The following is a 12,279-nucleotide window of genomic DNA, read 5'->3' on the forward strand; positions in this document are numbered from 1 at the left end:
GACATCCCTTGGCAGCCTGAGCTGAGTTTTGAGGAGTACTTCACCTGCCACCCTCCCTCAAGAAGGCGGCCTCCATCTGCCCAGCTGGGCCGCCTGAGGGCCTCTACGGCCACTCCTGCCCAGTGAGGGTGGCGTGAGGGCCGTGCTGCGCTCTCAGGGTCAGTGGGCACTTTGCCTGGGAGCTGCTGGCTGCCCTTGCCGCTGGAAGGAGGTGTCTGTGTGAGCAGCTTGCTCGGTGGTGGCAGCTCACTGTGCTCTGGTGAACTTCGACTCTGAGTGTGACTAGTCCCTCCCTGCGGAGACAGCGGCCTGTTCCATCCCTTCCCTCTCCGGTCGGTAATGCCTTGGAAAATAGCTGGCTTCCGCCTAGGATTCACACAAAAAGAGCTGGAAACTGGGTCAGAAATATTTCTGGTTAAACAAATGATGCTTGTCTGAAGGGCCTGTCTGGTTTCTTTTACAGCCTCCCTGTGCTCTCACCACCACTGCTAACTAACCTCTCCTCTGTTTCAGTTCTGCCACAGACCTCTGTGAAGGTAAATACATTAGAAACAAACCTTCTCCCTCACAAGCTGCAACTTACGAATGTAAAACTTTCACTTGCAGGAATTCCAAAGCAGAAGCTGATTTAAACCTGGTACAGAGCCATGTTAGAGACCTTGATGCTCAGCTGAACGCAAAGGAAGCTGACTTAGCCACAGCTCTGAATGAGAAGCAACGTTTGGAGAATGACCTTCGTGAATTAAAGGATCATGTAGTCACTGTAAGACTTGTCCCTGGAATTGCAATTTTGCTTTTTTTTCCTAAAGCTTTTGCTTGTTTTTCCCCAGCTAGTTATTGAGATTTAAAAATGAGGATAGACTGTTACCTGTGGCAATGACAAATGGACAGAGTTCTGCAGTCTTGCAGAACTATCACACTAGTGATAGTTGGTCTGCTAAAACTTCCAGCTGTTGTTGGCAACTTTAATTCTATTCTATGACCACAGTATGTAGTCCTTCTTGTTCTAAAGACAAAGCAAGCTGAAATGTCTTACACTTCTATAGCCCCTGTAGCATTCTCTAACGTGCCAGCAAAGGGAGCACTGAATGGATTCTGCCTCACTATGCTTAAATCTAGTTAGAATAAGTAAGGTAAGTTCTACTTTTTTTGTGCTACTAAAATAAACTCTGCCTGAGTTGCTACTTTTCCAATGCATTTTTAAGAGCTTTTGTATGTTCACGCTTTAATGTAATCATTAAATAAGCTAATTTCAAATCTTTAGGAAGAAAATGTAAAGAAAAAAACCAAAACAACAAACTTCTGTATCATTCAATCAGCACACTTCAACACTGAAAGCACGTAATAGTTTGTCAGTATAGACTATTTCACTTGTTAAGCATTGAAAAATTGATACTGGAAATTATAAGTTTAGACTACTTCGTATTGTGAAAGGGAGGAATGTATATGGATAGTACAATTGATTCATCAGAAGTCCACCTTGAGGAGTCAAAGTTGAACGATCTGTAGTAAGTTGACCATCTTAGTTTGTAAAAATCTCCTCTTAATTCGATTACCCTAATGTATGTCTTTTCTAGCTGAAGTCGTCACTAGAAGATACCAAAAAGCATCTCCACAATGAAATGCTGAAGAGGGTGGACCTGGAAAATCATATGAAAAATTTGCAGGAACAACTGACATTCCAGAAGTGCCTTCATGAAGATGTATGTTTTAGCTTATTAACAAGATCTTTTTTTTAGGTGTCCATCCCTGGATTTACTTAAAAGCAATGTTAAGATATGTTTTGTCTTTAAAAAGGTAACTAGCTGAGTTAAGCTATGACAGCTCACCAGCCAATAAAATCCACTTAACTAGGAAGACTTCAAGAAAGTAAACAACATCATGTTAACTGGCATAGTATCAATAGGTATCTGAAATATAAGAATTTTCTCAGGCTGCACTCCTGAAGGTAATTAAAATCCCAGTATACTACTTTGTGTAACTGGAAGTGCATATATTACAGTTAAAGTTAAATGATTCCAGATGTTTGCTACAAGCCTAAAATAATCGAAGAAGTTAAATCTCTTTTAATAACCAACTTACGTTCTCTGCTTCCTTAACACTTATCAAAGGTGTCTGGAAACCTTTGTGTGAGAAGTCAGTACATAGAACTAAAAAACATCTGAATGTTAGCCAACTTCCTTTTGACTGGAAGGAATCTCAAAATGTGTGGTTTAAGTGATAGAGAGTTCCAATTTCTCTATCCAACAAGCATAGGTGAAGTAACAGTGCTTAAAGAAATTTTAGTGTATACGCATGTGTTCCAAATAAAGCAAAGCGGAGAAATCAATCTAGTTCAAAGAATTAGTCCTCAAATTAAATACAAACTACTGCATTTATTAGTTTAAGCAATGTTTGCAGTGAAGTAGCAAAACAACCTAGTGCAGCTAGTAAGGTGGAAGTACCTGATCTAATGGGTGATTATCTAAGATCCAAATAAAGATGAATTACCAGGTACTCAGTGATAAATCTGCTTCAATACTGAATGACTTGTTAAGCTGGTACAGTAAGTCCACTCTCAAATCAGACTGTATTGGCTTGCTTATTGTTTGTGAAATTTCTTCTCCTAGGAGCTCAAGGAGGCAAAAAGAGTCCATGAGAGCATGATAGCAGAAATAGAATCTGTCCAACAGAGAGAATTTGAGAGCAAGCTTCTGAATGCTCTGCAGAGTCTCAGAAAAGAACAAGAAGAACAAATTCAAGGGTACAAAGAGGAGCTGGTGCGAACATTTGGTCAAAAAGTGAGTCTGTATGAAGATACCAATAAAATAAAGCTTAAGTTCTCTGCACTTTAATATGATTAAAGTCACGTTAGCATAAATAGCTGACCAATGGAGTCCTTGCATTCTGTGCAACATTTCTTGACATAAGTTGTTATGGAATTTCAAAGCAGTGTCAAATTTGATAATAGAACTTCTACAAACATTAGATCCCAAACAAAACTGATTCAAGTGTAAGTACAGTCGCTTTGGGGAGTGATTAGGAATATCTAATACAATAAATTCAAGACCAAGGTGTGCTATATTTATATTGAGCAATTTCAGTATTGAATAAAACTTGGTCTCCTGATGATAGCTTTACTAAAAATACATGAAATAAGGTATTCTTACAGTTCTACAAGAGCACCTCTAAATGTATGAGTGCAGATGTCCCTTTGCAGTACAGAATCACATGATCTGCTACTTCTCTCAATAAGTACCTGTGTTCATTTCTTCTTCTGGCTTTCTCGATATTCCAACTTATATGCAACTCAGTGAATTCCTTTGGATGCTTCTGTCCAGTTTTCCACTGGAATTTCTGCAAATGCCTCTTGTGGAAGCATGGCTCTACTTTATCCTTTCTTGGAACATCTCGAGAACGAATTGCTCGAGAAATAGCTCAGTGCTGCTTATACTTATGTTGAAACTGGTTAGTAATAGGACTTCTGGGGAAGAGCAATAATTTGACAAGCACACCTATTATCCTGTAGCTCTGTGCTTTGACAAGCAGCTTCTGAACAACATTCTCCATTGTTCTTTTGAAGAATCAATTTACTTGATGTTTATATGAAATCTTCATGCTGAAATATCCTAATCCAGCAATTTTCACTATCTGATTATTGCTGAATTTTTGATACGACTGTCAAACATGTAAACCTCCATAAAAAGCAATGAAAAACTTTGACCTCGACTTTGTTGGTATCTGCACACTTAAGTAAAAGATAACTATTTCTACATGTAACAGCTGGAAATCACTTGGTTTTCCTTCCTTATTTAAAATACATGGTCACAAGCGACTCATTACTAACAGTGACTTACCCATAGGTGGAGAATGCTCAGCTGTCTGCAGCAAAAAATATCAACCTGGCCAATGTTGCTCGGGAGGAGCTGATGGAAACAAAACTAAGAATTGATAATCTGACTTCTGAAATGGATCGTTTTCAAAGCAAGGTACTACCTTTATTTGTGTAAACTTACAATTATTTAAATTTAGATACCCAATTAAAAATATTGCCTTCTCCTCTCTAATCTTCAGTTATGGCTTAATTGATTTTTCTATCCCTTTAATGTTAGAATGTTGCTTTGGAGAACAGAATAAGGGAGCTACAGGAGATGTTGGATTATGATCAGGATCTCCATCGAAGGCGTATGGCTGAAAAGGAGAAGGAAATCAAAGAAGCTCAGGAGCAGGCACAAGCACAACTGGAAGAATATGAGCATCTCTTAGACGTGAAACTGGCTCTCGATCTGGAAATACGTACCTACAGACAGTTGCTGGAAGTTGAGGAACAGAGGTAGGCTATTACAAGATCTTCATATGAGAACTGGTTTCATCCAAGACTTCTACTCTAACTAGCTGTATATTCTTCAGAATGTGGAGGAGGCAAGAAGTATTAAGTATGTCATTAGTGCAATAATTTAGTTCTTGAAGCATAATCTTCTGTAGAAGGTATTTATATCCTACATCCACCACGTGAGGTAGAAAGATGAAGTAACTTGATAAACCCAGCTGACAGAAATTCAAAGGTCCATTAGGCACCCGTCAGCTTTCTGAAAGTTTGGTGCTATGTCGTAGGGATTTATCAAAGAACACTCAAGTTTCATGAATTAAAGAGGGAAATTCTATCAACTCCCAACTATCCAGACACTGCCTGATGAGACCAACATGAACTCTCAATACATGCTAAGAAGGGTCAAAAACTTCAGCTACTTTTACCAAAGATTGTATCTGTAGAGACTTCAAAGGAATACTTTTTGCAGTTGGGAATCTTTTCTTATCAACATAAGCTTGCTCTGAACTCTAGGGCTGGGGCTGTCTTCCAAACTTAACAAGCCACTTAAATATGAGATTTTATTTTTACTGGCAAGGGGACTTAAGACTTGATGGAAAGCTTGGATATAAGAAGCTGTTAGGCTCGGCTATAGTGGGAGGGAAGATTGGTGTGAGAAGAAATAAAGCACATCAGATATTCTGACTCTCTTCTAGGCTGAAGCTGTCACCAAGACCGTCTTCACACAGCACTGCAAGTCAAGCAGCAAGTCAAGGGCAACAGTTCCTGCATGGAAGGAAAAGGAAAATGAAAGAAGCCAAAACGAGAGGGCATAGTGCTGGATTTAAGAATATTCAGCATGGTTCATCTTCTGGAAGTCTATCTATTGAAGAAATCGATGCAGATGGAAAATTTGTCAGGCTTAAAAACAACTCTGACAAGGTACTTCTGTTCATTCAGACCTGTGTGGCCTTCATTGCAAAGCAGGACCGCTTGTGAACTGTCTTTTAGCTTGGTGAGAGATGAGAATAGGGGAACAGGAAGAGATGAGGTTATAGTACTGCCAAAAAAAAAAAATATAGAGTGGGGTCTTCTCAGGTAACCTGGCTAAGAGAAGACTAGAGCCCAGTCTCTTTTTTTTTTTCCTTTTTTTTTTTTTTTGCGTGTGTGTGTGTATGTGTACTGCCGGTGCTTTGTTCACACCGCTGTCTGGGAGCTGCTTTTGTGGGAAGGTAATTTGGGTTCTATGATGCAGAAATCTACCACCCTCAGTTGTCTCTCAGATTCAGGCTAGCACTATCAGAAGTACTACTTATCTTCAACAAACTAGATAAGGTGATTAGCAAATTGGATAATGATAGGGCTTTATTAATTGAAAATGCTGAAAATGGCTAAAAGGTTGAATTGAGCTGACAGTATCTAATTCATGCAGAGCGTTTATCTGACTAACTAGGTAATGCTTTCAGTATTTTAATCTGCAAATCCAGAATTACTAGAATTAATCCTACTTGTGGCTGGTAGTTTAGCCACTTCAGCCTGAGATGCCTTAAACCTTCACAGGTTCCTATGTTGCCCAAGCTGGTAGATGGGCATGACAAACACCAATTATCAGAATCTCTCTGGTAAAGAGCATAATGATCGCCCTTGAACAGAAAGTGAGAATAGGTACATCTAAACTTGTGGGACTAGGATTATCCTAAGCAAGTACAGGAAGAAAACATAGGAGGGCTTTAATGATTACTTGAGTGCTTCATCAAAATTGATCAGGTTCTTGTATGCTACAGGAGTGGGACTAAAACTGAGCCTGGAAAGAACTTTGTACTTGTAAGATATGCTGTTGGGCTGTAATGCTGAGCGAAATTGCTTGTCCCACAGGATCAACCTCTACGTGGATGGGTGTTAAGAAGACATCTGGGAAGTGTGTCAGATGTAACATACAAATTTCCTTCACGCTTCACTCTCCGGGCAGGCCAAGTAGTTACAGTAGGTAGTGGGTTTGTAAAACTTACTCAGACCTCTGTTCTTGTTATGTTAGATGGCAACAGAGACTCATGTAATAAGGAAAACTGAATTGATACTGCAAATGCCTGAAAACCTAAAATCCTTATCGTATGTGGAGAGGAAGATGGGAAAAATCTTGCAGCAGCTTGATCTGAAATGGCAATTAAATTTTCTTTACAGGTAGATCTCAGATTGAACTTGGATCATCCCAGATGGGGATATGCTGTTATTATGAACAGAATCAATATTCTAGTTTATTCTTCAGGTTCTCCATACTCCTGTCATTTGATAAAAGTTGTGCTACAACTTACACTTGCTAAAAGCTTTAGTCCACTACAGTTCAGCAATGCTGAGTTCACAGTTTATGGTACTAAGATAAATATTAGCTCTAAAGTCATACTCTAAGTACACTTCGATAGTGTTCAAAGAGCCAAACACTACACTCTGTACTTCAAGCTCTGTATGAGCTTGCTCAAGAGATCTGTGAATGACCCCAGGCTCGGGGCTACCTTGTATACACAAATTTCTGCCACAGGTATCTCTGTAGCTATGGCTTGGCTCTGACTCCAACGGTATGCATGTCCAAGCAAGGCTAGCTCTTCATCAGGTAGAAGCTGTTAATGGCCTTTTCTGCACTAAATCTTTTACAGTCTTCAGTGGGAAAAAAAAAAAACCACAAAAAATCCTAGACATTACCACCATTCTTGGAAGTCCTGAAAAGAACTAACCTGCCAGGGATCACAGTAGTTCAGTTTCTGTTACTGGACATCTTTGGTATTGGCATACTTAATAGTTATGTTAGACAGAATCCTAATCTAACTACAAATAAGATTCTTCAGAAGCTCACTCTAAACCTCTTGCAGATCTGGGGTGCAGCTGCTGGTGCAAGCCCAGGTCCTAACGATCTGGTCTGGAAGTGTCAGAATTCTTGGGGATCTGGGGCCAACATTGATGTTACACTCATCACAGATGCTGGTGAGGTAAGCGAGATAATAAATAGCTTCAACGATAAACTTGTTTGATGTGCTATTGTCCTACGTGTTATTGTCCTAACAATAAACTTGTTTGATGTGCTCAGTTCTTGAGGGTTACTGGTGGCGATTCAATTGTATTCTAGGAACTTGCAGAGAGGAGGATGATGCACATACCCAGGGGAGAAGAAAGCAGTGAGCAAGATGATGTTTTTGAAGAAGTAACTGGAAGTGAAATGGAGTTTCCACCTCAGGTAAGCTGGCTGAAGTTTAAATACGTACTATCCACTGTCATTCAATGGCCTTTTCATTTCATCACTGTATGAAAATACTTCCCCAAGTACTGTTCCACAATTCTTAATGTTTTTCTTGATGTCAGACCAAAAGAAGAAGAAAAAAGAAATGTTGTTTGGTTTCATGATAGTGGTTCCTGTGAGCATCCTTAAGCAGGTGAGGTGGTGAGAATCATGCTTGTCATCTCCTAGAAAACTTGCTTCATTAATAGTGTCACAGTCTCTCGTCTCACGTAGGATGTAGTTTGCATGGCTTTGCATCAGAAGTGGAATTGATGTTTTGCTTATTCCCTGATTGAATATGATCAAATAATAGCACTCATTATTTGGTCTCATTACTGACACACAGAATATACTAGCTTTAATGTCTGTTCTATCTAGATGTCTGACTGCGAATAAACTTAAAAGCTGTCTACCCCAAGAACAGAATGCAAACACTAACTAGAAGTATCTTATTTCTCTGGAATAAAGTGACTTATCTGACACTTCAGTGTCCCTGACTCACTCTTAAAATAACTTAAATTCACACTGAAGAAATGTAGTATTTCTATTCAAAAGTATTAAAAGGTTGAAATCAAAGTTCTTAGTGTATTGATGATATCAGTCCATCAAATTCAAGCATGGGTTTGAGGCACTTCTGTTACAGCTTGTTTCCAGGAACTACTTTTTCTTATTTTGCACAGCAAAGTAAGACTCTTGGCATTGCTTCAGTCATAAATACTCCCTTTAGTACTTTCCAAGGAGACCTTCAGCACAGATGTAGGTCGTGCTAATGGAATTAATGTAGTTAGAATAAGCATGTTTCATGTTCAATATACTGATAACCCTTTGGCTACAACTTGCATCTTGGAATGCCCTGTGAAAGACTCTCTGGCCCCTCCAAATGGCTTTTCTCTGACCATATTACAAATCTGAACTTCTGCATACTGGATGCTCCTAGTGTACTTTGGTATAACAGTAGTTAGTTTTCTTTAACTGCTGAAGTAGTCTAAAACAAGTAACACAAGGCCTTTAAGTTGGTCATAACCAAACAGTTATGGGCTTGACTCCTGAGTTGCTTTGTTTCTTAACCTGAAATAGCACCAAGTCCACTTTGCTAGTATAGGCTCCAAGGCCCTAGGCACAAAGGGTGCCTAGCTGAAAATTCATACTCTTCCTCCTGCTGACACAGCATCTTGAGCTACCACAGCTCTTTCTAAAACTGATCCTACACAATTGCAAGGAGGATTTGCATCTTATTGTACCAGGTCTTAAAGCCACTGTCTTTCTGAAGAAAGCGTGCCAAAGAACAGGCAGTTACTGCCTGCTGCTTTGTTCTTTTCTTTGACCTTCTTTCAAACAGAAAATCTGGGTAAATATCTATTAGTATAATGCCATCTAGCTTAAAGGATGTTTATCAAAATCTCCTGACTTACATTCTTGTAATGTTTTCAGTCTCTCACTGAAGGAGAGTGAGACTCTGTCAAACAGGCTATTGAAGAGAGGTTCTGTAATGCTGTTTTAGCCGTTGGGTTCTTAATGCACAGCGTGTACCAACATGATTGAAATAACACCAGCGGAAGCTTTAGGCTTATGACGAGACTTACTGATACAAGCTTCTTTTCACGTTCAGAGTAGGGCCTCTCCTCAAGTCGTGGTTTTGGTTTTGTTTGCTTGGTTGTGGTTTGTTTGCGTTTTTTTTAAGGCTCTTTATTTGAATTGATTAATACTATGGCTTGTTCAGCAGTCAGTGATGGAAAGCAAAAATAACTTTTCTCGTTAAACCTCTAATCTGTTTTATCAGCAACTTTACAATACAGTTGTGTGCCATTTATGGTACAAATCAATTCTAATACTCCCACTCAAATGTTGATGTCATTCCTGTTTGAACTCCTCTCAAAATTTTGTCATTAGTACACATTTGCTTCTGCTGCACTGGTAGTACTGAAATAATGACAGCTTAGTAAAAAGAAGTTTACTTCCTGCATGCAGTAAAATCATGCAAACAAAGCATGCTGTGCTTTGAAGGAACAGTTTCCATGGCTTTTGCTTCTGCTTTTACCATCCTAATAAGGGTAGCATGAACCTGCATGCCAGTTAAGTTTTGGTGTTTCAGAACTGAGGTACAGCTAGCCTGACAGCCTTTCATTAAGGAAGGCACAGGCTCATGTATTGCATGGACTCAAAACTCATCGAAGCATGTATTCTTTTTTGGGGGGTTGTTTTTGCTTCTTTTTCTTTTGTCCCCCCCTCCACCATCTAGTATAGTTAGGGAACTGCCTCTCTGGGAAACCTGCTTTGCCTTATCAGTAAGTAAATCTCCAAAACACTAAAAACCCCACATGCCTATATGAGGACCAAGTAGGTAACTGGAAATAAATACTAAGTTTGTACACATGCTAATTAGGCTAATGTCGTCTTGTTTATTTCTGCAGCAAAATGAGGATGCTAGTTGCGCTATCATGTAATGTGCACAAAGAGATGATAATCTGAAAACACTTCTCGATCCCAGCTGACAATAGACTTTATGTCTTCTGGTATCTTCTGCAATATCTGAAACTTGGAAGTCATGTTTCATCTGACCTCTTTGTAAGAAACTTGTCCATAACATGATGAAATTTCCTACCTTCTGATACTGGACCTGTCCTTGGATTCACTGACATAAAAAGCAGTATAATACATGTTCCATGTGAAGTTTTTTTTTACTTTAACACAAGGATCTGGTTTCCACAACCTGCTGAAACAGAGGAGGGTACACAGTTTACAAAACTTCTAAACATATGCCCTGGAAGAATGCTAAATACTTGACAATGAGCACGAGGCTGCCTCAGCTTTCTTGATAATGTGATGCAGTGTTTCTCTTCTGTTTCAAGCCTGAGTGGGAAAGTACAAGGGCCATATCAAACCTTAGTTTACACCTTGAGACAGTCTGAATTTGGCTGAAGAGTGCTCAGTGTCCGAGATGTTTCCCACTCAGATGCCCAAATATATGAAACTGGCCTACATCACCTGTTTGAGAACTTCTTAGAGTGAAACATTTCAAAATCAACAGCAAGTTGTAAAAAGTATTCTTGTCTGTTACTAAATGTACCATTTCTGCATTCTAGCAGCTGGAAATCCACCAGTTACACTGTATCTCGGAATATAGAGATACTGAATCACAGCATAGCTGGGTCAACCTTAACTTGGACAGATAAATCCTGTAAATGTGAAAAAGCATCTCATTCCAACAGAGAAGGTACTGTAATTAGCAATATTGGCACTCCTTTGTGAGTGGGCCCAACAAGCCAGCTTTCCAAGGGGCTAAAGAAACCACAAATCTGAAACAAAAATCAACCTAGAAAGCATTAAGCGTAGTAAAAGGGGTATCAAAACCATTTGCTCTTAGTGTCCTTGTGCACTAAATCTCTGTGCAGTCAGCACACTGCTTGGTGTATGTCTAACGGAGCTGTTGGGTCAGTGCTGTAGCTCTGTAGTCCATGTCCTATACCCGACCTATAACTTAGAGAAACTAGGCAGTCAGCCTCTGGGGCCACTGCATTTAATTATTCTTAGCCTCTTTTTACTAAAGTGCTCACCCGCTGGCTCTATGGTAAAGAAAGGACCTTCATGAGCCACAGCAAGTACACTTAAATGTAAGAGCATGAGGGGAGGGGAGCAGCTGAGATTACAGATTTTTTCAAATGCTGGAATAGGTTTTTTTGACTGCCTGTTAAGGTGAGGGTTTCCTTGTACTAGTTTACTCGCTCAAGTAATTTAAAAATTCTGGTTTTGAGACATCAAGAGTAGATGCTGGTTTAATACTTGTGTTATAGCAGACTTGCAAGTTCTGTACCTTATGGCCCACAGAGAAATAGCTGCTGCTGTAAGCTTGCTACATTTGTCTTGATTTCTTAAACTTTTTTAACTATTAAAGGTATTTTTCATGTATATTTGCAGGTTAAATAATAAAGTTGTTTGTTCACTTATCTTGAGTGGCTCAAGAGACTCTGAATCAATAAAATTGCTGGTAGGTTTAGGAAAGATTCCCTGTAGAAATACACTCTGCTGCCCTATCACTCAATTCTTCAACTAAAACTGAACTGCTCTGAGCCTGACTTACCAGGAAGCTTCAGTATTTCAAACGAAACATTTTCATAGTACAAGGGAAGGATGCTATTGAGTAATAACCATGGAAGTTTTGAACTAGTGTACAAGTCTTGATAGGAAATAGCGAAGTCTTGACACGAAATAACAGTGCTACAGGATGTTGTTTGATAATACCACCAATGGTCCAGGAAATCCAACTACACAACCACTCAACTAAACAACCTACATGACAGTTTATGAAACTTGTTCTTCGCATACATTCTTATAAAGGCACATATTAAAGAAACAATTCGGTGATATGCAATGCATTCTATTGTGTAAGCTGTTTTCCTGGAAACAAACCTTTTAATATGGTTGTTTTCCTATGACCTCCACATACACTTGATCCTAATCAATAACTGTATCTCTCTTGCTTCCAGTTTACTACTCTCCTGCTAGAAGAAAATTTTAACAGATGTAAATGCTACACAATAAGTAGGGAGGAGCAAGATTATTAAAATTCCAGGGGCTGAAGTGTCATAAAACAACTGCTTTGGCTTTATTTGTACATTTTTAATGTAGCATCATTTCCTTCATTATAAGCTGATATATTTAGCAATGGTGACCTCCAGCTCAAAAAGAAATGCCAGAAGTATAGGCATAGAAGCAGCAACCACTG

At 39.2% G+C, this 12,279-nt stretch overlaps 1 protein-coding gene across 1 annotated transcript in view; it reads left to right on the forward strand.

Moving 5' to 3' along the window:
* Window positions 1–7,952, forward strand: part of LOC104276639 (lamin-L(III)-like) — a 10,810-nt gene extending 2,858 nt beyond the window's left edge. The window contains exons 2-11 of the mRNA XM_009873041.1: window positions 607–763; window positions 1,578–1,703; window positions 2,610–2,780; window positions 3,843–3,968; window positions 4,092–4,312; window positions 5,005–5,230; window positions 6,164–6,271; window positions 7,153–7,269; window positions 7,407–7,514; window positions 7,935–7,952. Of these exons, the coding sequence (XP_009871343.1) occupies window positions 607–763; window positions 1,578–1,703; window positions 2,610–2,780; window positions 3,843–3,968; window positions 4,092–4,312; window positions 5,005–5,230; window positions 6,164–6,271; window positions 7,153–7,269; window positions 7,407–7,514; window positions 7,935–7,952 (1,378 nt within the window). The remainder of the gene's footprint in view (window positions 1–606; window positions 764–1,577; window positions 1,704–2,609; window positions 2,781–3,842; window positions 3,969–4,091; window positions 4,313–5,004; window positions 5,231–6,163; window positions 6,272–7,152; window positions 7,270–7,406; window positions 7,515–7,934) is intronic.
* The last annotated feature ends 4,327 nt before the right edge of the window (window positions 7,953–12,279 follow it).

Source organism: Apaloderma vittatum, unplaced genomic scaffold (genome assembly GCF_000703405.1).
Source record: "Apaloderma vittatum isolate BGI_N311 unplaced genomic scaffold, ASM70340v1 scaffold14007, whole genome shotgun sequence".
NCBI lineage: Eukaryota > Metazoa > Chordata > Aves > Trogoniformes > Trogonidae > Apaloderma > Apaloderma vittatum.